The 24,716-nt window shown below is 30.9% G+C and overlaps 7 protein-coding genes across 7 annotated transcripts in view; 4 read left to right on the top strand and 3 right to left on the bottom strand.

The window, feature by feature from the left end:
* Window positions 1–1,606, top strand: part of Ahcy (adenosylhomocysteinase) — a 4,009-nt gene extending 2,403 nt beyond the window's left edge. The window contains exons 4-7 of the mRNA XM_017905965.1: window positions 10–113; window positions 489–704; window positions 813–1,039; window positions 1,236–1,606. Coding sequence (XP_017761454.1) covers window positions 10–113; window positions 489–704; window positions 813–1,039; window positions 1,236–1,533 — 845 coding nt within the window. The 3' untranslated portion in view covers window positions 1,534–1,606. The remainder of the gene's footprint in view (window positions 1–9; window positions 114–488; window positions 705–812; window positions 1,040–1,235) is intronic.
* A 631-nt stretch (window positions 1,607–2,237) lies between these two features.
* Wdr59 (WD repeat domain 59) lies at window positions 2,238–7,758 on the bottom strand. The gene is given in 19 exon segments (XM_017906012.1): window positions 2,238–2,448; window positions 2,530–2,783; window positions 2,871–3,031; window positions 3,475–3,504; window positions 3,983–4,109; window positions 4,176–4,385; window positions 4,459–4,592; window positions 4,674–4,867; window positions 4,926–5,076; window positions 5,149–5,412; window positions 5,471–5,679; window positions 5,753–5,819; window positions 5,900–5,979; window positions 6,051–6,210; window positions 6,276–6,818; window positions 6,885–7,020; window positions 7,118–7,167; window positions 7,297–7,544; window positions 7,709–7,758. Coding segments are annotated over 18 exon segments (2,964 nt in total). The 5' UTR covers window positions 7,351–7,544; window positions 7,709–7,758; the 3' UTR covers window positions 2,238–2,308.
* On the top strand, window positions 7,668–9,854 carry Maf1 (repressor of RNA polymerase III transcription Maf1). The gene is made up of 5 exons (XM_017906013.1): window positions 7,668–8,637; window positions 8,719–8,868; window positions 9,076–9,357; window positions 9,468–9,587; window positions 9,666–9,854. Exons 1-5 carry the CDS (start codon window positions 8,555–8,557, stop codon window positions 9,733–9,735), a joined length of 705 nt encoding a protein of 234 aa, XP_017761502.1. The 5' UTR covers window positions 7,668–8,554; the 3' UTR covers window positions 9,736–9,854.
* A 1,379-nt stretch (window positions 9,855–11,233) lies between these two features.
* On the bottom strand, window positions 11,234–15,270 carry CYLD (ubiquitin carboxyl-terminal hydrolase CYLD). The gene is made up of 11 exons (XM_017906014.1): window positions 14,756–15,270; window positions 14,507–14,648; window positions 14,207–14,428; window positions 13,514–13,689; window positions 13,324–13,440; window positions 13,043–13,266; window positions 12,789–12,961; window positions 12,430–12,726; window positions 12,240–12,355; window positions 11,970–12,186; window positions 11,234–11,895 (listed from the first exon to the last, which is right to left on the bottom strand). The coding sequence occupies exons 1-11, from the start codon at window positions 15,236–15,238 to the stop codon at window positions 11,705–11,707; spliced, it is 2,358 nt and encodes a 785-aa protein (XP_017761503.1). The 5' UTR covers window positions 15,239–15,270; the 3' UTR covers window positions 11,234–11,704.
* A 570-nt stretch (window positions 15,271–15,840) lies between these two features.
* LOC108551757 (nuclear pore complex protein Nup93) lies at window positions 15,841–19,075 on the top strand. The gene is made up of 6 exons (XM_017906015.1): window positions 15,841–16,073; window positions 16,393–16,573; window positions 16,646–17,955; window positions 18,035–18,391; window positions 18,462–18,579; window positions 18,650–19,075. Exons 1-6 carry the CDS (start codon window positions 15,847–15,849, stop codon window positions 18,959–18,961), a joined length of 2,505 nt encoding a protein of 834 aa, XP_017761504.1. The 5' UTR covers window positions 15,841–15,846; the 3' UTR covers window positions 18,962–19,075.
* A 203-nt stretch (window positions 19,076–19,278) lies between these two features.
* LOC108551727 (ADP-ribosylation factor-like protein 2-binding protein) lies at window positions 19,279–20,054 on the bottom strand (the record flags this gene model as incomplete). The annotated part of the gene is made up of 5 exons (XM_017905984.1): window positions 19,279–19,371; window positions 19,440–19,536; window positions 19,624–19,709; window positions 19,787–19,893; window positions 19,952–20,054. Coding segments are annotated over 5 exons (486 nt in total), but the record flags the coding sequence as incomplete, so codon positions are not given.
* Window positions 20,055–20,882: 828 nt separating this feature from the next.
* On the top strand, window positions 20,883–22,718 carry nesd (SHC binding and spindle associated nessun dorma). Its single transcript, XM_017905983.1, has 4 exons — window positions 20,883–21,790; window positions 21,851–22,055; window positions 22,139–22,402; window positions 22,479–22,718. Exons 1-4 carry the CDS (start codon window positions 20,883–20,885, stop codon window positions 22,716–22,718), a joined length of 1,617 nt encoding a protein of 538 aa, XP_017761472.1.
* Window positions 22,719–24,716: the final 1,998 nt, after the last annotated feature.

Genomic DNA, 24,716 nt, shown 5'->3' with positions numbered 1-24,716 from the left:
AATGCCGAGGTATTTCCGAGGAAACCACAACGGGTGTACACAATCTCTACCGCATGATGAAAAATGGCACCTTGAAAGTTCCTGCAATAAATGTAAACGATTCAGTAACAAAGGTTCGTCGGAGAAGTAAAGTATTACTGCTACGATTCTTTTATCGTAAGTTCCACTGAGAGGTATAAGTTATATAGCAGAATAACAAGATCGCGGCATCTCCCAATTGAAAGATTGTTCTTGGCAATAATTTTAATCACATAGGTCGTAGATAAAGCTTTGTACTATTGTATGAATTGGAAATTTATAGTGATAAACATTTAATCCTTAATGAGATAAACAAGGGAGGAGGAGAATTATTTAAGATTTGAGAATTTAGGGTCTCTAGAGCAACTCTATGAACTTTCTCGTACATTATATATTCGTTTTAATTTCACCTCTTTAATAATCCAATTTTCAAATTGATTGTAAAACAAATTTACCTTTTTGTCGAATAGAGTAAGTTCGACAATTTATATGGATGTAGAGAGTCGTTGATCGATGGTATTAAACGAGCGACGGATGTCATGATCGCTGGGAAAGTCTGCGTAGTCGCTGGATACGGAGATGTTGGAAAGGGCTGTGCTCAGAGTCTTAGAGCATTCGGTGGACGTGTAATAATTACAGAGATTGACCCCATTAATGCTTTGCAAGCTGTCATGGAAGGATACGAGGTAATTGCTGAATCTCTAGGTCTATATTAATACACGTAAAATGTACTTGAGCTGATGTTCATCAGGAATTGCATTGAAAGTCAGTGAACTTTTAAATGTATCCTTCAGGTGACTACAATGGACGAAGCGTCGACCAAAGGACAAATTTATGTTACTACCACTGGCTGCAAAGATATTATAATGGGACACCACTTTGTAAATATGCCAGAGAATGCTATAGTCTGTAATATCGGTCATTTCGACTGTGAAATTGACGTCACGTGGCTTGAGAAAAACTCTGTTGGAAAAGTGAACATTAAACCCCAAGTAGACAGATATGAATTGCAGAACGGCAGGTGAATTAACTTCGTACTCGAAATTTACACTAAAAACAAAATTTCTAAATCAAAGAATCAAGCATTAAATCATATCAATTATTAGAATATAGTTAGAAACACATTTCACTTCTTACCAAGTTTATACACTGCTACTTGAATCAATTCTCACTTGGTTCCCTGATATTGCCAGTTCACCTCGGTTCTCCTTTTCCAGACATATTATTCTCCTCGCAGAAGGTCGGTTAGTTAACCTTGGATGCGCTACAGGACATTCTAGTTTCGTGATGAGCAACTCGTTCACGAATCAAGTGTTAGCACAAATAGAATTGTGGACCAAATCCAGTGCTTATCCAGTCGGTGTACACATGTTACCAAAGAAGTTGGACGAAGAAGTCGCTGCGTTGCATTTGAATCGCCTTGGCGTGAAGTTGACTAAATTGACGGAAGAACAAGCGAAATATCTTGATGTACCTATAGAAGGACCTTATAAGCCTGATCATTATCGATATTAGTTACTATTTCAATCCAGGGGCTCTTGTGTACTTGCTTTTCTATGACGAACTCAATAAAAACGCTACAGATATAGTGCCTTAATTTAAGTGGTCAACTATCAATTCTTATAGTTGCTCATTTGTTGATATCAATCTTGATTATAAAATAGATTATAAAATCGAAATTGTATGTTTTGTAAGTGTTTCGCTTTTAATTTCATAATTTTGCTACGTTCTATTACCGCTTTTATATAAGACCATCTTTTTCAATAAGTTTTGTATAGATGGCAGATAAAAGAGTTCTCCTATCTCCATTAGAAATTAGTCGTCTGATAAAGATAATGATACTTAAAATAAAGGCTTTAAATATTTTATTATACGAACCTGTATATTATATGATTAATTGATCAGAGGGTCATGCTTAACTTTTGGTATAATTTATGGCTCCTTCAAATCAAAAGAATATCCTGTGCTGAAAAAAGTGAGATGAAAAAGAAAGAGAGAGAAAGGTCTACTAAAGAAACATTTCTTGCTCATAAAAAACTTTGTCGCAATGCCCATTTATTTTAATATTTTTTAATGTATTTATGATATATTTTCTAGTCTGTTCTTACAGCTTAGAAAAAAATTCTACAGAATATTACCATCGCGAAGAAGTTAAATTCAGTGAAAAATAATAATAGAAAAGCGTAAAAGTGACAAAAGATATTAAATATAAAGAAAAACATATTTATTATCTTCTTGTAACATTCATTATATATCTTCACGGTTATGTACAATGTCTCTTATCATTTATTTACAATTTTAGTAGAGCAGAACTTTCTTGTAGACAATAACATCCACAGCCTGTGGGGCATAATGTTTTGCTGGTAAACCATGTTGCTAAATGTTGCGTGTGTCCTCCATGTCCACAAAAAATACAAAAATTACTTGGACCTGAATATAAAAAGAAAAATAATTTTATATTTTACGATTAAAAAAAAAAAATTTTAATTTTACCGCATTAATTAAATTTACCTCGAACGGAGATGTGACAAATTACACATTCCAGTGCTAATCGTTTGCAATTTATACATTGAGGTCCTCTACTAACTTTACCGCATAATTGACATTCACTCTGAAATTCGACACCTTTGTGTGTGTCCAACGGAGTTGTACTCACATGCTTTAATACTTGGGCACGTGCATCTAATAATCGCCACCTGTGTAGCACTTCAGCATACGCTTTTTTATAGCCATCGTAAAGAGTAGTATATTTTTCATCGAGTAACCTGCACGATCAATATTTATGCTTAAATCATAATAAAATTGCACAATTCTAAATCAGAATTTTTACCTATTAGTTTACAATTGTATACCTAATATTTTTTACAGAATCTCCAAATGTATCTTGAATTAGTTTTAAATCATCAAGCGAATCGGACCATGAGTTAGATCGATGTTGCTTTAAATTTTGAAAGTTCCATCCTTCTAATGTAGTATCGGCTAGATGAATCGTATGATACGGGGAACCACCAGGCTAAAATGATGTATCATATGATGTATAAGATTACAAATTGATTTATGAATGTTGTACAAATAATATGAACACAATATACATAATTGACATAAATGAAAGGCATAATGTCTATGATCACTTTCTGCACTAAGGTATTTGTCTTCTGTGTGACATTTCTAGGTATTATCACAACAAACAGTACATCACATATGATTAATTACAACTAACATGTACGATTATTTTATGGGTATTAATTACAATATAAAACAACTATTGAATGCAAGATAAAAAGTTTGGCATTTTAAGAATTAAGCATGGCCAAACCTGCATGCTTTGTGGCATCACGATACTTCCACTCCGATGCTGTAAGACGGTAACAAATATCACCATGATAAAAGAGAACCCTAAGAACCAATACATTTCAAACACGCACAAACTTAGAAAATTAGAAAACCATGCCTTACCTTTAACCACCATTTTCCTGTAGAAAGCCTCTATAACAGAGATAACATAGTATCAATCATTTGATAATTTTTTAAATATATATTAGGAAAAAAAATACTGAAATAAAACAATAAATTACGTCGGTACAATATGATTCATTTAAATTCCATATTATACAAGTTTAAAAATTTGTTGCAATTATGACATATAATACCGTCGTATCATAAGATATTTAAATATTTAAATTATATTTATTCATGCATCAGAAGAAAAAAATGTGTGCAAAGTATGAAAGATGTGATATACTGTAGTTTAAGTCAACACTGAAACATGAACAGTGATACAACAGATGATAATGTTTGAAGATAATCCTCGAGTACTGAGATGTTCAGCATGTTTTGTGAACAGAAGACAAAATATGATCAAGACATGTAAAGTATCAGCTATCAATGATGCTATAAAAACAGTGCTTGTGCCAGGCCATGCTAGAACATTTTAATATTTACAAGATAAATGTAGTGTACTTACACTAACATTAATGGATTTGCTACTTAGACGTGTCTGACTGACATCAGGACTTTCCGAACGAAAACTAAATGCACAACTCAGCATACCTGCCATTTGAATATCTGACTGATTGGCATAATGCTGTATTCTATAATAAACACAAATTTCTGTACAATATTCTGTTCATATTACAAATAGTGCATCCATTACTTACAAGGAATGAATTAAATTTTGACCAAAAGGGTGCAAAGGCCATGGAGCATCAATATCAGGTGATTGACAAGAGTTTTGTCCAATATTCGAAACTGGTTGCGATATCACAAGAGCAGCTAAACACCATGCCTGAACTAAATCAGGACGTTCTAATGATGCAGCAATATTTGCATTATATTGACACATCGCTGGGATATCGGTGATATTGATACTAAATATAAAATAAAATTAAAAAATTACTTTCTGAAAATAGTAATCGAAGTACAATTATCTATTGCACTCACACATATTTTTCAGCAAGTTCTTTGTTGACGAAAAACAATGAAGAGGCATCGTATATCATTACCATAAAATGGTAATTTTTACAACATGACCTATGAGTCATTCTATTTGTATTATGTAATCCGCGATTCATTTCCTGTTAATATGAAAATAATATTTAATAAAGTTCATAAGTACTTTAAATTATTATAGTCTTTCCAAGAAATGTTACACATACTCGATCTTGAAAATAAAAGGAACTTATAGGAATGTTATCATTTGATTGTACATAAGAATTTGGATACATGTGCATAAAATGTTCCCCGTTGCCTATTCCGTTTCCTAATGCAGAAAGTGCTCTGGGTGTTGTACACTCTGGTTTCATAGATGATCTTCTCGTATATGAAGCACGACCAAAACATACGAGTATACCTAATAAAACAATGAATTAGTGTACGATATTTTTGTTTTTTCCCTATTGAATACATACCTACACAACAAAACTTAGCGCCAGATGTTCTAGGAAACGGTATATAGGCGTCTTGATAGTTTGTATACATATTAGAGGAACTTAAGAAATTAGCATTGTCTTGAATGTCATATCCTAAGTGACTACTTTCATTCTCATCTTTTTTACATGTCTATAGGAATAGAAATAATATCAAACATTATGCAAAACAAACGTCTGATCTGAAAAGTAAATTTTCTTTTACTTGCTCCAATGTTGTAATTAATTGCCTAAGACATGGTTCTAAACACGATCTGTTCTTTTTAACACGTTGTTGAGCAGTTTGTTTTAAAACTTTCAATAGCTTTGCCACCGTTGTATTGTCGATTGTTGTTCCAGAACAGAACTGGAATGTAGGTTGTGCACTGTATGGATAATTCGCGGGGAAATTTACTTTTAATATTACGTTATAACTTTTATTGGACGCTGTTACAGTACAACTACGTTCCACAGCATCCATTGTATTGACCTACAAAAACAAAAATGTGTATCTTTATATATGTGTATTTTATTTTTATTCGTATTACCTCTATATTTGGTATGTTCATATTTATTAACGAAAATTCTTGCTGTAAGGTCTTCGGTTGTGTAGGTGATGATATTTCTTTATTATTTTCAATATATGAATCTGTTTCGGAATTCAATACAGGTTCATCTACTTTCGTTGTTATACAATTCATTTCGCGATCAGTTTGAGTATCATTAAGTTGTAGTTGTTGGACGGATTGTAACGTTCCTATATTAATAGCAACTATATTAATTGTATGAAACTAAAAATAGATTATATTTTATAAACAAGGTATACCTACTTAGATTATTATCTTCTGAATATTGGGTATAAATAGATGTACCATCATCAATACCATGCCCACATAACTAAAACAGCATTTTATGTTGTATTACTTTATAAACAAAAGTCTCTATTTTGTACATACTATGTGTATACAAATACCTACTTTCTTTAAGAAAGGATCTATTTTATATATCCTTAAACATTGATCCTTTGACCAAGTAATTAATTCAAAATCACTATTTTCTACAAAACAAAATTACATTTCATTATGTTTTGTACTCTTATATCTGAAAATTTATTTACATAAAATATACCTAATTTTTGATGTCTCCATTGAAATTCAAGAACAACATCAGTATGTCCTACAAAAGTATAAATAGGGGCATTGAGATTTGTTGTATTCCACAATAACAAACTATTTTCTCCTCGACGTAATTGTGGTACTACTATTGTTACAAGTCCTTCTCCAAATGGCTGTGAATAACTTAGTTTTTATAGATAGAAAAAAACAAATTTTTTTTAAATAAAGTTATTTTTACCGTATATCTTGCCCTCCATACTGGTGAATTTGTTGTTAAAATACTTTCAGCTCTCCGTGGATTACTGATATCAAAAATTTTTACTGTACAATCTTGACTAGATGTTGCCAAGTGATTTTGTTGAAATGGACACCAATCTAAACCATGTATCTAAAATAGCTTCAGTGTTTATAAATATCTTATAGAACCTATACATTATTAAGGCGAATAGTTATTGTGAAGTCAGGCTGTACTTTTGTTAGATGATACCAGCTATAACATATTTAATTATATATCTTTTATAAGCATTCGTAAACTATTTTATCATATTTTTAGATTTCCATATTTACCAACTGCAGACAAAGATAAACTAGGTCTTCTTTGATCTCTTATGTCCCAAATATGTATAAATGTATCAATGCTACAAGAAGCAATGATATCTGGTTCTTTGGGATGCCAGTTTAAATCACTCACAACTCTTGTATGTGCTTTTAGACTATTTGTTGTTTGGAGGTCATAATTATTAGTTCCAATGAGAGATAATATTTCAATACGTGTATTGCTCTAGAATTTAAATTTAATTAGGTATATTTACAATATTGTTTACAAAATATAGGTTTAATTTCTAACCGATACAGCGCATAGATGACAATTTATACTTGTCGGATTCCATTCTGCAGAGCCAACTTCATATTTGCTCTGTCTTTGAAATTTTTTTAATATGTCAGTACTTTCATCAAGCTGTTTCACTGCGAAACATCTACGTCTAAAAATAGTAAAAAAAGAAAAATATCATTCAAAATGGATGAATACAAAAATTGAAAGAAACTAGTATATATAAAGTCTAATTTTTAATTACTTACCCAGCAAGTAACACATAATTACCCGTTGCATCCACGGCCATAGTATTAGCCTATATACATAAAACAAAAATAATTCAACAATAAAAAAAACAGTCGTGTGTTATAATATTCAAAATTGAAATGACGTTATTCGCAACAATAAAATACAATATATATTTTCTTCTTATGTGATAACCTACCTGTAAATCACGGTGCTCCGTAACCACATAGTCGCTGCCCCAACGTTTTGACATTTTACCAATAAATTCGAATTCCTGTCAGCATTCTGCAAGGTTAGAATTAAACCGAATACGCGGACTAGAATTGAATTGTATACGCAACCGTACACACATTCAAAGACAGCACACTCGTTGCATCGCGTCCTGTACATACACATCCTTATCGGTGGCTTTCGATTGGTTGAACAAAATTCATGTACATATCCCCACTAAAAACAAATATGGGCAAGGGAGTGAAGTAAGGGGCAACGAGGTAAAAAGAGTAAAAGAGAGCGAAAGAGAACTAGAGAGAGAGAGAAGTTCAAGACGCTTCTCTGTGCTATTTCTGTCACGTAGGACGCATATATTCGTTGTTGCATATAGGTGTACTCACATTGAAACGAAAATAATTGGTAAACGGTGCGAAACAGGAACAAAAAGGGTTGAAGTTTGTCGATGTTTGATTATTGCATCGAAGTTTGATCGAATTTTGGGTGTTTTTGTTTAACAGTGACCGTGGTAATTCAAGTGATAGTGACAACAATGTCCGTGATTATGGATTGTTTTCGTCAGTAGCGGACGTGTAAAGTTTCTTAGTCACTTTGTTTAGCTGACTTCCAATAAACGAGCCTGATTCGTCATTTTTCAACTTTGTGGCACATTCGCCAGCAACTTTCAGTTTAGCGCGAGTTTTTGATATAAAAACGGCATCTTTTGTTTCTCAAGGGTAGTTGCCTGTACTTTACGCCGTTTTCCCTCTCTTTAGCTTGATATCACTCATACAGCACAGAAAGGCATCACTCTTCACGGCTGAAGTTTTAATCTGAGAGCCGATTGCTGAAATCGGATTCTCGTCTCACGGACGTAAATTCGTCTCAATATCTTTAATTAGAGATCTGTGATGTACAAGCTCGGCGCCGCGGGAAAAATCATTACGTCCACAATTAATTTCGTACACTCAAAGAGGAAAGGAATTTTCATATACATAAAAAAGATGTACAAAGACTCAATAAGTCTTCGATGTCGTAGAAGTTTTTTAACTTTTCGATTATATTGAACACCTTGACCGTCCGACTGAGAAACGAGGTCAAGTTTAGTCGAAAAACACATTAAAGGTCACCAACTCCTATGTAATGGAGTATTAATGACAAAAGTGTTTCACTGGGAGATGCACCAAGGGTATCCAGTACAGAGACGCTGTTCTTACACACTGTAAAGGGAAACTGTTATTGTTGACAAGATGAAATTACTGGAGAGTACACGTTTTGAAGCTATAAACAGTGCCTTGTCCATCAAAACTGGAGACAGCAAAATAATAGGCAGGTAAGATGATTAAATTAACCATTTATTGGATCTCATCTATTTTCCAAAACAATCTTATAAATTGCCTTTCTCGATCCTCAGAATAGAGAGCTACTCTTGCAAAATGGCTGGAAATGATAAACAGCTGTATAAACGTTTCAATGCAGAACAAGGTTTTACTCCACATGATCTTCAAGCTTTATCACCACCACAAACATCCTTAGGAACATCACCTGCTCAAGGGTACTTTAGGTACTAAAAATTGTAGATGAGATATAAGAAAATAATAAATGTAAAAATATGGATATTATCCCTTTTAATATATAATAAAAGATATTGTTTTAATTAATAAAAACAATAAAGATCTACAGCACCTTATGTATGGTACATAGGAGTAGTTGTTTGATAACATGTGTTATCTCTTTAGTGATTTAATTAGTTTTCATATCTTTGCTACAGTCGCAGTGTTTCTGGTGATGAGGATGGCCCACTGTGTGATACAATCAGTAGAAAAACATTATTCTATTTGATTGCCACTTTGAATTCAGCTTTCCATCCAGATTATGATTTCTCTGATGCCAAGAGTCATGAATTCAGTAAAGAGCCAAGCTTGCAATGGGTCATGAATGCCGTAGACAGTAATTTAAGTGCAACCGCGGGAGATCATTATCGTACTCTTCGAACGGCACTTTGGGCTGCCGTTGACGATGAAATATTATTAAGTGAATGTGATATCTATAGGTAAATATTTGAATCAATATATTCACAATACAATATATTTGAAATTTTCAGTTTCATGGAAACAGAATGTAAAGTATACTGAATAAATTAAAAATGTAAAAACATTTTAGTTATAATCCAGATTTTGCATCTGATCCATTTGGAGAAGATGGATGCTTATGGTCTTTTAATTATTTCTTCTATAATAAGAAATTAAAACGCATTGTGTTTTTCCCATGCAGAGCAATAAAGTGAGTATATTCATTCTTGAATTAAATCTTGTTTGTTCATTTATATTCAGTATATTTTTTTTTAATATGTTTTTACAGTCCTCTCTACGTGTTAGATTCTGGTGTTGGCAGTGACTTTGCCATGGATGAAGATGAAGACAGATACTAAATTCATAATACATGTTTACAAACTTTGACACTATCTTTATTAATTCTGCCATATAAAGGCATGAATGAACATTAAATTTCATGTATTACATAACTTATTATGTACAATGATACATCTCATTTTTCATAATTTATATCACACTTGTAGTAGTGATATTTGTTTCAAATTCAATGTGTCTAATAGAAAATTCTACCATTTTTTGTCTTAGTCTTTCTTTTGTTTGTTCGACATTGTAGCGTAATTATAGTCAACAAAGAATCAAACAGAAGAACAATTTTGTAAAATTATAGAATCATATTTTTTTTATGAGCTTATAACTTCCATGTTCACATTTTACTATACAAGGTACTTTAAACATATAAATCAGTTACATATTAATCAAATTTTTATAAGTCTATGAAAACTACATGAATTTTCTTTTTACCTAAGGTAAAGAAATATTCAAGATTATCATATCAAAAAAGTTCTTCATCGATATTTATATAATAAAAAAGCAACGAACTTAGTGGATTTTAAATTGGTGTTGTGCTAGGTTGCTCTATTAGAGTTCTTTAGAATTGTTATAATAATAATATTAAAGTTAAAACAAATATAATTTGATATTATAAAATGCGAGTAAAAAATTATTAGAGCAACAATAAATCTAAAAGTGCAGCATTAACTTTTGAATCCTAGTCATTACATTTTTAAGTTACAAAAGATTTGTTAGCTGTTTGTGCTCTTTGCTATCAAAATCAGCCATGTGATATTCTTAATGTCTCGATAAGCTTTCCGTATAAAACATTATTTATGTTTTATTTATAACTTTTGACAAATATACACGATCGTAGTATCTATACATGTATTCTATCTATATAACACTATGTATCTATACACAAATATTCAATTTTGTGACGTTATGAAGATTTTAATTCAATACTCCTAATTTATACTGAACAAATTGATAAATAGATCATAAAATATGTATAAATTTTACAATAGTATGGTAGATTTTCCTAAAACTTTAATATAGAGTGGAGAATTTAATTCTATGCCACTGATAAATATATACATGTATATATATATATTTCGCGATTTTAAAAAACAGTACTATTAGATTAATAGCTTTTGGTTAAAAACAATAATCTTCAGACAATGGTTTACAAAAGTACTCAAATGCATATGTTTATAATGTTTAGAACTTGAAACGTATGTTAAACTCAAGTGTTTAAAATAATATGATACATATAGGAAAGAGTATGTTCCAAAATTATATATATGCACATGTATTGCAGATAAAATTTTCTTTAAAGATTTACCATCTTCATACAAGTATTCCTCCTCATTTACATTTTTACATTTCTGATTTTTTCATGTTTCATTAAAATACACTACTGTACATTACTCTTACTCAAACAAAATCTTAAGTCAATTGAGTATTCTGTTGTTTACATTCAGTGCTGATGTTTGCATTTGAGGTTAATTAACACAATGAAATATCAATATTTGGAGTGTTTGAATACTTTTGTTGGTCATTCATGGTGCGTGTTTGTGATAAATGTATTGTAAATATTGTATATTTCATTGAATTATTTTTTAATTTCACTGACAATCTTAAAACTTTTCTCTTGCTATAAGTACTATGTTGTTTTAAATACTGGAGTTTAACATACATGTTTCACGTGGAAAAAGTGATAAATGTAAGCATTTGGATAATTATGTTATCCACTGTGTATCACTTTAGCTTCTTCGAGCCTACATGTTTATTTATCAGCGTTTGGACAAACTTTATGAGTTGATACAATTCAGTTTTATTCTGTTCCTTTCTTTATCTTTTATCTTTAGTAGCATAAAGACTTTGTGAATAATTGCCTTTATCATATCAAATTGCATACATCAAATAAATAAAGCAACAAGCACAAACATTATGCCTATTTTCATTGTGTAGTAACTTCAAACCTAACTTACCTAAATTATCAGGTAATTTAACTTATTTGTACATCATAACATCAGAAGATTGATACATGCACATATATGCATCGCATAAGAGTCGTTTTGCATGCTCCGGTAAATGGCGATCGTCTGTTAATTCAGTTAAATAATTTCCACCCTCTTCACTTAGCCAATATGGGAAATCTGGACATGGAACCATTTCTGGTATATTGTAACCATTTTGTTCTCCTAAAGGCAAAAGGAAAATTGTAGAAGTTAATTAGAAATACACTCTACGAATTTATAAAAAATAATCAAAATACCTTTCCTATCAGCCATGGAATCAAAAAAACACCATGGTGCTTCTGAACCAGAACCACATTTCACGAAACATACATAATGAGAAGTTTCAATGCAAACCACTGCCGATAATTCAAGATATAATCGCGGAACGGGACAATGTTCTTGTAAAATGGCAAACTCCATTGGTACTATAAGTTTCTTTGGTTCATGATTTGTTCTCCGTTCATGTCGATGTACCTAAAAATACTCTGTAAATTAGTTCATCCTGTTTATCCATTTATTTATTTTACCTTTTCTAAACATTGCAAACAAAAAGCAATGCTTTCAAGTCCAACACCACATTCTCCAAAGCATTCTTTACATTCATATTCTGCCAATTTTCCACAAACAGTACATTGCCGTGGAGCTATAAATGGAAGAGAAAAAAATAATCAATATATTAATATATTATAATAACGATTTTTTTTCAATAATACCTACAATCCTCAATTATATCTGTTACATCAAGTAACAATGTAGGTTGAATTTTTTGATACATCTTGAACGATTTTCCAAACCGTGGCATTTGTATAATAAGGCATGAAGGAACTTCTTTCAATCTTATATTACTTGTAAGAAAACTTTGTTCTAATAATTGTTGCACAGTTGGAAGATTTAAATGATCGTCTTTCTCGACGAAAAGTTGGTAATGATATGCATCTTGTCCAGAACTTAATTTAAGAAATGGTTCAGCATTCAAAATTTGAGCAACTAAAGATGTTAGAAATTCTTCAGGATCTGAAAAAGTTTAAATAACCGTAATTCTTAAAATGTTAATTATGGGTATTACAATTATATACCTTTTTCTTCACTGGTAAGTCCGGATACGGAAGATAATTTTTCAAGCAAAGTTCGAAGTTTCATTACTCGATCTGCTCTTACAAACATATTTTTCCTAAGTGGATTTACAATTTCTTCGCGTAATACTCTTTGTACCTCTTCGTATTGTGGACAATCTTTTTCATTCGGTGGTCTTAAAAGAGAAAGAAAATATCATGTGTAACATCCTTCCATTTTGAATACAGATAAAATTAGAGTAATATTCAAACAATACCTAAATAAAAGATTATCAAAAACACTAGTAAATGTAAACATGCTGAAAAGAGTGGCATCTAAGTAGCATGAATTGTGATGACCTTGAATTCCCCGGTATTTTCCACAAATACTTTCTAAGTTTCCTTTTACAGAAATAGGTCGCACTATGCCGACAATAACAGAGCTTCCCATATTTCCGAAATTGTCTGTATTTATCGACGTCGTTGGATCATCAACTTTTACCTAGCACAAACATTTTTTGTTGTATAAATAAAAAAAGATGCATGAAATAATAATTACCATTGTATCATATCGAGAACATTGCTCCAGATCTGTGAAAACAGCTCTGTAAGGTCGACATTGAAAATATCTTACATCTTTGTATGTTCCATCAGTACCTGATGGGTGACTGTCATCCTAGAAATAAAATAATCATGTATTTCTTATTAACTTTTTAGACTTGTTTATTAATTTTTTTTGTTATACATACCAATTCTACAGCTGCCATCAATTTACCAGGTGTAACACCAGAAGGGGTTCCAATCCAACGAATAATTCCATAGTGTACATCAGAATCCAAAAGTACCTTCACATTTGAACCCACAATTAAATCTAAGTTCTCTGTTCGTCCAAATTTTTTATTTTCATTCTTTTCAGGTGTACTACCTGTTATAATAATAGAAATTTACACTCACATATTGAAATCAAAATAAAGTTATCATTTCATATAAAAAACTGATTCTGACTGAAAAAGAAATGCAATATAATTTGACAGGCTAAATAAACATAAAACATGGAAAGGTAGTAGAGTTCATAGATGTCTACTATTCCTTACTACAATCCAACAGATTTGAATGTTCAAGTGTCCCCTCAACATCACTATATAAATTTGATTCCATGTCACTACTCCATTTATGTTCTAATACAAAAAGAGGGATATTTTGCAATGCAGCAGCCATTTTATAATAAAATTATAAGTTTACAACACTGAGAAGCTTGCCGGTAATACTGAGTGAGACTAAGATTGTGGCTATTTTTAACCACCTCAGTTATTCTTAACTCCCTCTACTACACGTGGTAAGCAAAGACAGGCATACTAAGAGAGGTTTTTAGAAAAGTTAGCAAGATTTCCTAGTGAGCAAGAAGCCAAGATTAAAGTTTATTTCTATATTTCTGCTATTACCATGGGTAGTTGTGCTTTTAATTACATTGCTATCATTTTCATGTGTTGTTGATTTCATTGATTGCAGATATTCCTTTGGCAGAGATCTTTGATCTCTATTGTTATTTTTATTGTCATCAAATGTAGTAAATCTTTCTAACAGGACAGGTGGTATTGTATCCAATACAGATTTCTTTTTATCATTTGTACAATTACTTCCTGTTTCAATTTTTATTAAATAATCTAAAATTAACGTTTCAGTTAATAAATTGATATTTTATAAAATAAAGAAGATTTAATAAAAGGAAATTATTTGTGTACTTTTATCTGCTTTTGCAAGACCTGTAGGACCATCAGGTTTTAATGGGAATATATTACTTAATGTAGCAAATCTTCCTTCAGAGTGAGTAGAAACAAAGTATTCTTTACTAAGTAAAGCTGTTTTTGATGATTCTTGACATTCCTATAAGTATATAGTCATATAGTCATATAAGTTTATACATCTTAAGAGGAATATGTTAATAAAGAATATAAAAATCATATAATAAGTAAAATATTGCATAAAATTACCAATAAATCAAGGCCAAAATAATATCCTTGCCCAAGCTGTGGCACAGGTCCAATGTATTTAATAATAGCCAAATATTTGGTACATCCCAGGGGATCAGCACAATACCAAACAGTATCATTTATTACCAGACTCATAAGTTCTTCACATAAGTGTTTATAATTTGCTAAGCGAACCCTTTCTTGAGGGACTGAAACAGCAGGTAGAAATTTCCATACTTCTGGTGTTACTGAGATTAAATCAAATCTATGACAGCGCCATTCGGTGCCACGCCAAATTTCTGATCCTGTTGTATCAATAACGCGTATTTTAAGTGCACTATCACCCAAATCTTCGACAGCTTCGACAAGCATGCCGAGACGTAAAGTATTGACATTTTTGTCGCATTCTCCAGATATACACATCAGAATAGTATTTTGTTTAGCGACAAAATATTGGAAGACCTGACGGTCTTCCTTATTGCTAGAATTCCGCTTTTCCATCATTAATCATAGACAGTTATTGAGAAAAAACAATTCGTCGGCCACAACGTGTATGAAACACGCTGATAATATAGGACATTAACTTCAATCATTGTTAAGCTATTACCTTTTAGTTTAAAGTAAATAAACGGAAATTTTATGTTTATGCCACTTAATATACTAATAAAAATCACGAGTATGTAATAGAATTTATTAAAGAAATATTATTCGCAACATGCACGAACATTCATGACAATCAAATTCAAGCAGAAGAATATACTTTGTCTGTCAACCTATATAGGGTATTTAATACTAAGAAAAATGGATTTTGCTGTTGGTAACCGTAGATTTTAAGTCTAGTTCTCATTTACTAAAAATTACAGCATATTTCAATTAATTTTACAAAATAGAAAAAATTGTTTTATATTCTTAATTATCAAAAGTTTATAAAAATTTAAAATTATTTTATTCCAATATCGAAAGTTTACACAAAAAATTTAGAAATTATCCATTTAATGAAAATATGAAGTGCTATCACATATCCGATGATTAATGAAAAATCCAAAATTCCCTATAATTTTTACTTGACTGTTAAAGATACTTGTAAAACTCGTGAACATTGTGTTTCAAATATGAGCGATCTTGGGTGTACAGACATGTTCAACACCGATTCTTCTCGAGTAATACGAGATACTGGTTTTAGTGAATTATTACGGTCAGCGGAGCGATTATCTGCTGCTGTAGAAGGCAATGAAGAACTTCCTCAAGTTGAAAGAAATCTTCGTCAAATTTTAGAAGCTTCCAATGAACTCTGGTCTCGTGTCACACAGACCGGTACTCAAGACAATCAAGTGCAAGCGTAAGAAAATTTATATATTTATTGTAAATAAAACTTAAATTTAATTTTTAATCGTATCATTTAAAATGAATGTACTTAAAATTTATTTATATTCATGTTTGATGTAATACATAACCTATTTACAAATTACTGGCGCCAAAATATTCTTTCTTAGTTAACTATGTTTACAATAATACTTAGCATTTGTAGTAAAATAATTTATCTTATTTAATGTGTATATAATATAGTATTCATCTTAGAAAGCTTTTCTTTTATTAAAGTAAAATTTATTTGAAAGTGACATATTAATATTATGAAGAATGATGTTTAATAATTTCAGGCATCTTTTACTTGGTTCACGTGGTGTTGATTTACCTCAGATCTCACAGAAGCTAAGTTCGCTTAGTGCAAGACGTACGTTTGAACCTTTAGATCCTATTGCAGATACAGATATAGTTAGTTATCTTAGAAATGAGAAAGAAAATGCTATTTTATCAATTATCGAACAAGTTCATAAAGATGTAAGATATTTTAATATGTTTTATATCAATAACACCTTAAGATATTATATATAATTTTAAAATTCATTTCAGACATTTGAACTTACTAGAGTTCAACAAATGGAACATATGTTAGGTGAATGGAAACAAATGCGGTTTGAGATAATAAATGCCATGACAGCTCCATCTGGGGAGCTTGTAGATTTACGTGGTACACCACAACGTACTAAATTAGCTGGTTCAATGATTACTGGTTTATCTAGTGTAGAAGTAGCTTATGTAAAAGAATTACAAAATTATAATGATCATATACTTAGGGGTGTAGTGAAATTATATGATCATATAACTAGACCAAATTTATTTAATGCCTTTTGTAAAGCTGCTGAGTCATTTAATGACAAAAAGATTTTGGATCTTTGGCAAATGGTCAAATGTATGGTAGTTATTGAGCCAGTTCCTAGAGAAGATCAAATCAAATCAAGAAGTACACCTATTGTTGAACAAAAAATTGTGTTACATGCAAAAAATTATTTAGAAGATAGGTACAGGGATTTTATGACCTCAGTTATTAGTGAAAACTTGGCTCAAGCTAAAAGGGGTGGCATTCCAGGCACTATACCATTAGTTAAAAGTTTCGTTACCGTTAAAGTACAAAATTTAAGAGATTTAGAAGATGTCATGGTTGAGGGGAAACCATTGTGGCCTTTAGTCTATTATTGTATGAGAGTTGGTGATTACAAAGCAGCATTACAATGCCTTAGTCAATGTAATACAGAGTTTCCAGAATTTAGAGTTGCCTTGGAAGAAGCTTGTTGTGATCTTCAAAACCATCCTAGTAGTTCTGCAGAATCAAATTTAAAGTTGCAATACAGAAAACATGTTAGATCAGTTACTGATCCATATAAAAGAGTTGCATATTGTGCATTAGTTCCTTGTGAACCAGATGATTTGCATTCTGATGTGATTTGCACAGCTGATGATTATTTGTGGTTAAAACTGTGTCAAGTTAGAGATCAACCAGATGCAGAAAATAAATTGACTTTGGATTACTTACAAACTACGATATCAGAAATATATGGAGAATCATATTATCATGCACATGATCAACCATTTGTTTATTTTTCAATGTTATTTCTAACTGGTCAGTTTGAAGCTGCAATCGAGTTTTTGGCAAGAGGTGCAGGTGCAAGGCATTTACCACATGCTGTGCATTTAGCAGCTGCTATGCATGAACATAATTTATTAGGAGTTAGTCAAAGTGTCCTAGCTCCTTTAATAAGTGTTGATCCTGCAGATAAACCACCTGCAAAAAGATTAAACTTTGCCAGATTAATATTATTATATGTCAAACATTTTGATTCTACAGATCCAAAGGAATGTTTACACTATTTATTTTTATTAAGGTTTGTATAAAAATCAAGTAATTACTGCAATTATAAAGATTATAATTGAAATTGGAAATTAATTTGAATTACCTTTTAGATCTATGAAGGATCCACATGATCGTAATATGTTTGTTGCATCAGCTGCAGAAATGGTAGTTGATGCTTCTCCAGAAGTTAGAACTCGGTTAGTTGGAAAAATAGAAAAAGATCGTTGGATTCCAGGAATTTTAGATCAATTCCAGATTAATACAGAAGATGTTATAAATATAAGTGCAGATACTTTATATAGAAAGGGTCTTTTGGAAGATGCGGTAACAATGTATGATCTCGCTGGTAATCACGAGAAAGTTCTTAGTTTAATGTGTACACTCTTGGCGCAAGTTGTTAATCGAAAGGTTTCACCGGGATCACTCAGATCTCGATTGCAAGTGTCTGCTACTGAGATAAGCACGAGGTAATATTAAAAACTGCAACGTTATTCTTATTGGTGAATATAAAATACATAAGTAAATATTTATTTCTAGATATCAAAATATTGAGATACAAGCACCATCTGAATTAGTATCTGCATTTTACACTTTAAGGCATCTCATGGTGTTTTTCGATCAGTTTCATAATGAACAATATCAAAGTGCACTTAGGGTAAGATATACAGAATTATAAATATTTATATTCAAATTTTTGTAATAAATACATAATTACCTATTTGTAGACTATTGCGGAATCAAAATTATTACCATTGCATATAAAAGAAGTAGATGAAAGGGTAAACGCGTTACGGCGAGTTCCACCCGAAGTTGCTAGTACATTAGCTGACGTTCTTTTAGCTACAATGACAATATTGTATCGTCAGTATCAGAAGTTACGATCGATGGAGCCCGGTGATGAAGAAGCAAGGAAACAGCAACTTCTTGATCTTCGGGAACAAGCGCGAGCGTTAACTAGTTTCGCAGGAACGCTTCCATATCGCATGCCAAACGAAACAAATAGCAAACTTGTACAAATGGAAATCCTTATGTGCTGAATCAAACGTATTACGTTTCTTATTTTATTTTTAATATAATATTTTAAGCGATACAACAGGTATATTTGTGCGAATTCTAAATTCGTGAAGCACAGAGACAGTTACTGTTTACAATTCCTCAACTTTTTAAAGTATTATCAATACTTATAGAATGTATATATATTTTTTTGTACTTCCATAATTTAAACACAAATTATAAACAAAATAAATGTACTGACTTTTCAAAATTGCAATTGGACATAAGAAATGTAAGTATGAACATTTAACATATTGCAATAGTATATTTAAAAATATATTTGTTTTATTGATAAAATTTTTTATCCAAAGAAATTGTTGTCATTTGTATTACACGTCTTAAGAGATGTAACACATATTCCATGACTAAGATCTTGAACCTTTCCTTCTTTTACCTGAAATTTACTTCATATAACTATTGACATTCATTTTTATTCCATTATCATATATTAATATTACTTACAGCTCTATAATCAAGGAACATTTCTTTGAAGGCCATGAAGTCTGTGAATGTTGATAATACTTCAAAAACTTCACCTTCCAATTCATTCTGCTTATTACTAAATCATTTAATAATCATTTAAAAGAGAATCATTTTTAATAATATTTATAGATTTATACATTGAGTATAAAATTGCAATGCTTACTTTAAATATTCTAGAAATGTGTCTATATTAAAATGTGGTATAACCTTTTGTAAGTAACTAACAATATAATTTTCGACGGCCTTATTCTGTAAAACTTGTACATTAATATTCATATATGTATATATATATATATAGAAAATGATATTATTTTTTAAACACTTACATATTCATTAAATATATTTGTATAAATTAATTTATTTTCTTCTATAGGTTCAAAAACATTCCAATAATTGTCTAAAAATTTTTTTTGAATAGCATGAAATTCGTCTTCTACAAATAAAATTCTTATTTTAAAACTGAATATTTTTATAAACATTCTAATGTATACCTAATAACATATCTTCTATGTGTCCAATAATTTCATCGAAAAGATTATCTTCTAAATTTTTAGAACTTTGTTCCATATCTTCGTCAGTATTTATTAAAATACAATTGTTTTATCAGACAATTTCAATTGTTTATAAAAATAAGATACTATTTATTTTTACGATAAAATAAACTTATTATCTGTCAGATGTTGATATCGATAGTTCAATCACTATTGAAATCGAGAATCGAAGAGATTAGTCAACCAATCATGTTTATTGCCGTTACAGTTTGTATTTTTTGACAGTTAATTAGGTGAGCCGGGTATAGTTAATTGAAATTGTGATCATATCTTTCAAAACGAACATTTTTCGGTGATTTATTCTAATATTGTAATTATAAACTACGTTTTAACTAATATTGTACACCGACAAAATCATTCGTTCATTTGATCATATAATAAAGCAAATGTGTTCATATACGATTAAACAATAAAATGAATTTAATTTCAAACAATTTAGTCGGTGTTGTCGCATAACACACATTGCCAATCTGGATGACCTGTAGAATGTGTTTTGTTTCTTTCTTTTTTTTTTTTTTTCTTATCGGTCGAATTTGTTCCTATATGTCCATCAATTAAGACGCACTCGTATTTGTTAAATTAAGAATATCCAAAAATATAGATCCGCTCTCTGTTTTAATAAAAGAGTGGGTGACTAGCTTATATTTCTTACACGTGTTATATTAGCTATTGTGTTTAGTTGTATTGATTTATTAAATTAAATATATAGTTGCTTAAAAAAAGTAACGTTTTTAATTTATTAGTATATAACATCTTCCGTGGATAATATTTTGAAAGGAAATTCATATTCAATAGGTAAGTAGATATTCATAGAATTTTAATATGTTTCACTAATTCTCGCAAAAAATTTTCATTTCATAGGAACATATCAATGGAGATATATACCTTTGACAAGAGTCTTCAAGAGAGACTAGTTGAATTAGCCGAAATTTTATCCAGCAGAGATAAAATTGTCCCTGCATCACAAATTCAGGCAGAATGGTCTTTTCATGTAGAGCTTGTATTAGAACCTGTTGGCTGGCAAGCATTATGGAGAATACCACGTTTAGTCTGTGAAAATTTTCAAATTCATTATCCTACTATAGTAGTTGTAGAAGTTGAGCAAGTTGATTTCTCTGATCTATCTGCATTGGTAAAAATTACTGCAGTTCAAGAAGAAATTCAATTACCCGATAAATATGATGTACCACTCATTGAGCTTTATCCAACTCATAATCAAGAAAATAATGTTTTAGACATGGTGGGTACTGCAAGTTGTATTGATCAGCTAAGGTTTTTTTATAATTATTTATGGATGCCATGGGACTTAGATGATGATGATAATATTGATTGGGTGTCTGTACATTTGGAAACAAGGATCAGATTGTTTTTTGATATGAAGAGGGGTATTATTAGTAATGAAACTAGTGATATTATTAGAAGTTTGGTAAGAGAGGGAAGAGAAATCCAACAAAAGATATCAAGATTGGAGGATACTATTTCTGAAGGAGAAGAATCACACACGGATATAGTAGATGGAGGAACAGCATGCCAATTGATGAAACTTCATTTTCGATTACAAGAAATTAAAAGAGAGATGGAAGTTCTTGAAAATCCAGCTATGAGAGAAATTCTTGTTATGAATCAAACTTCATCTTTAAATAATGATAAAATAGAAAAGAAGGAAAGTAAAGTAAGATGTAAAGCAGGCCATTTTGTATGGCTTGGTGGTACTCTAGAAGAAATGAAAGAAACTATAAATAGAGTTCAAGCTTCTTTACCTGCAGAATTGTTTCTTAAGTAAGTTTGGTTTATATTACAAATGAATTATTGATTTTTAACTTTGATATATTTGTTTAGAATATCTGGATCTCTGTTGGAAACTCTACATGTATGCGATGCAGGAGATATTGTTGTAGTTGGGAAAGGAACTCATCAAATAAAGGGTACTGGTAGTTTAGAAGATGGAGGTACAATCAGAGGAATTTATAGTTCAGAGCATACTATTCTTAATACGAAAGACACTGAGAGTGCAACATCATTGCTTGACTTTTCTGGTAATGAAGTAAGTAATATATTTAAAATCAATTCATTTCCCTAGCTGATTGTAGTTACTATGTATTTATGATGTAGGATATGTATTTATAGGTTTTATTAGAAAATGTTACTGTTGATGTGGGTGATCTCAGAGCAGCTGTAATAGTGAGAGCTGGAGCCACAGTAATACTTAATTGTAAAATATGTGCTTTAAATCACAGTATGGTGAAATTAGGAGTTGTAGTTCTACCTGGTGCAAAACTAATAATAGAAAATACAGCTTTTGAAAACCTTGGTACTGGATTGGTTATTTATACCAAAGGAGACGTATTTATGCATAATTGCAGCTTCAAAAACTGTGCAGAGGGTATACAAGTACGTTACTATCGTTTACATTATTATGATAATATATAGTTACGAAACAATGTCATTTTAATCCCGTTGTTTTTAGTTTTGCGGCGATGGAAAATTATCAATTAAAAATTGTTTTTTGGGTTATTTTAAAGAATATGCTATTCGATTAGAAACGCAAAAATATTTAAATGATTCAAAACCTAAATGTGGTGGTATCGAACTATTAGAAAATGTATCTGAAATTTCTTTAGAAGAATGTAAATTTGAAGGTAATGGTAAAGGAGATGTCATGCTAAAATTATGGAAACCATTAGTTTCGAAGATGCAGAATGAATAAATGAATATGGAGGTTTAAAATAATTTATTTTATTACAAACAAATTTTTTCTTTTTATTATAAAAGTGCATGTGATTCCTGACTTTTGTACATATATATATTTATTTTTACATCCTGTCCTGTGGATTAGGAGAAGTTCTGATATTTACATCTTTGTACATTTTCTTAATTTACTTCTAACTTATATTCTCATCTTTTGCACAAATTACCAAAACAAAACACAGTTGCATCAAACAATCTTAATAAAACTCTTAAGTTAAGGTATAATTGTCTGATGTGTGTTATATTACATTATATTAATGAATTTTATCACCCTATCTTTTTTAACATCAACCTCCAGGCTTCATTTTTGATTCCATGTTATCCTGAAATTTTATCAATTGCTTGATAACTTTCGTATCTGATCCCTCTTATTCTAGAATTCTGTAAAAATATAAAAATTTCGTACTTTTTTACATAAATTTACTTAAAAGTTATACTCGTCTGTGGTATAACTATTTAATTTTTTTTTTTCAGTTGGTAAAAGCCAATTAAAAAACAGGCGGTAATTTTTGAAGTAAAAGATTCGTTGTTAGTTACGTTGTTCATGGTTAGATGGCGCCAGTATTTTAAATAGTTCGTATACGGCGTGTGTATCTATATTTTAAATTGTTGGGTTCTACTTGAAACAAGATTGTTAATGTTCTTATTAACTTTATTAATATAATTTCATACATCGTAGGGAAGATTCTTGTAAGTTTCTCCGTTATTTAACTTTTGTTATTCAGCTTAGTCTAATTACTTTTCTACGAGCAATTCAAACTTGCTTTCTAACCTAAACGCGTCTCCATTATTTGTTCAAGACTTTTATCAGTAATATTATTGTACGTCGCTTTATTGCATTTCATTCGTTATTTTTACCTATAACAGCAGTCGGAAAACGAATGATTTCATTCGAAAATATTTCGTGATTCGACTGAGATAAACCTAACCTGTAATATACAGTATCGAAACAATGTATACGTAACTGCATCTGTTACACGAGCTACGTGCATATCTCTCTATATATATAGTAGGAGATAACATCGCACGTGTACAGTATATTGGCGTGACGTAAATGATAATTCGATCCATACTCATAGCCGGATTCGTTTAAAGACTATAACCATCGGTATCTATAAATGAAGTTATAAGTACCTAGCCATGTGGTCGCATCACGTGTATACGAATGAATGAAGTAGCATGATTTAGAGATTCACACTTTTGATGATGAATGGAAATTCTCTCTCTAATCATGCCGCTTATCAGTTTTCCGGTCATTGCACGGGTATTATCTACGAAGGCAGTAACATTTTTAGATGTCGCTATAAATGCAATTATTTCGTAGAAAGTAGTAGGCATAATTTATTTCTAATAATGGTTTATTTAAACGTATAAAACATAAAAGAATTACATTATTAATATAAATATTTCTTTTCTTATTTCAGAATGTTCAGATCAGAAAAAGTATCAGAAAAAGTTGAGTAAATTGTGTTTCCACGAGTCAAGAATATGGTAGAGACGACCTGCTTGAAACAGTTGACCGATCAGCAGACGCAGTTCGGCAATGCGCGCAAATTAGACCTATCAGATTGCATCTTCGTGTTCAAAAGCTCCCAATCAGATTACGAGGAACCATTGTCAGATGCGGAGGTGAGTTGAGTTCGCTATTGCTTCGACCATATATGTATAGCGTGATCCATTTAAGTATATATATATATATATATCGATACATCTGGAAAAGCAATGTTTTAATTAAAAAAGGGAGATAGTTAAAATAACTGATATATTAACCCTTTGCATTCGAAGATGTTTTCACCACAAGGAACCAGGAATTTGAAGCTTTCTTTCTACGACTATAGGAACATTTTTCTAAATAAGGTAAAAAGAAGTCGTGGTACATAAATTAATTTATTGAACTTGTCACTGAATAATAATGCAGTTATTATTGGTGTCAAACATATGAAAATTGCCTCTCGAG

Source organism: Eufriesea mexicana, unplaced genomic scaffold (genome assembly GCF_001483705.2).
Source record: "Eufriesea mexicana isolate 0111107269 unplaced genomic scaffold, ASM148370v2 scaffold5017, whole genome shotgun sequence".
Classification (NCBI taxonomy): domain Eukaryota; kingdom Metazoa; phylum Arthropoda; class Insecta; order Hymenoptera; family Apidae; genus Eufriesea; species Eufriesea mexicana.
The sequence above is the reverse complement of the archived record's forward strand: the minus strand, read 5'-3'. Positions and strand labels throughout refer to the sequence as shown.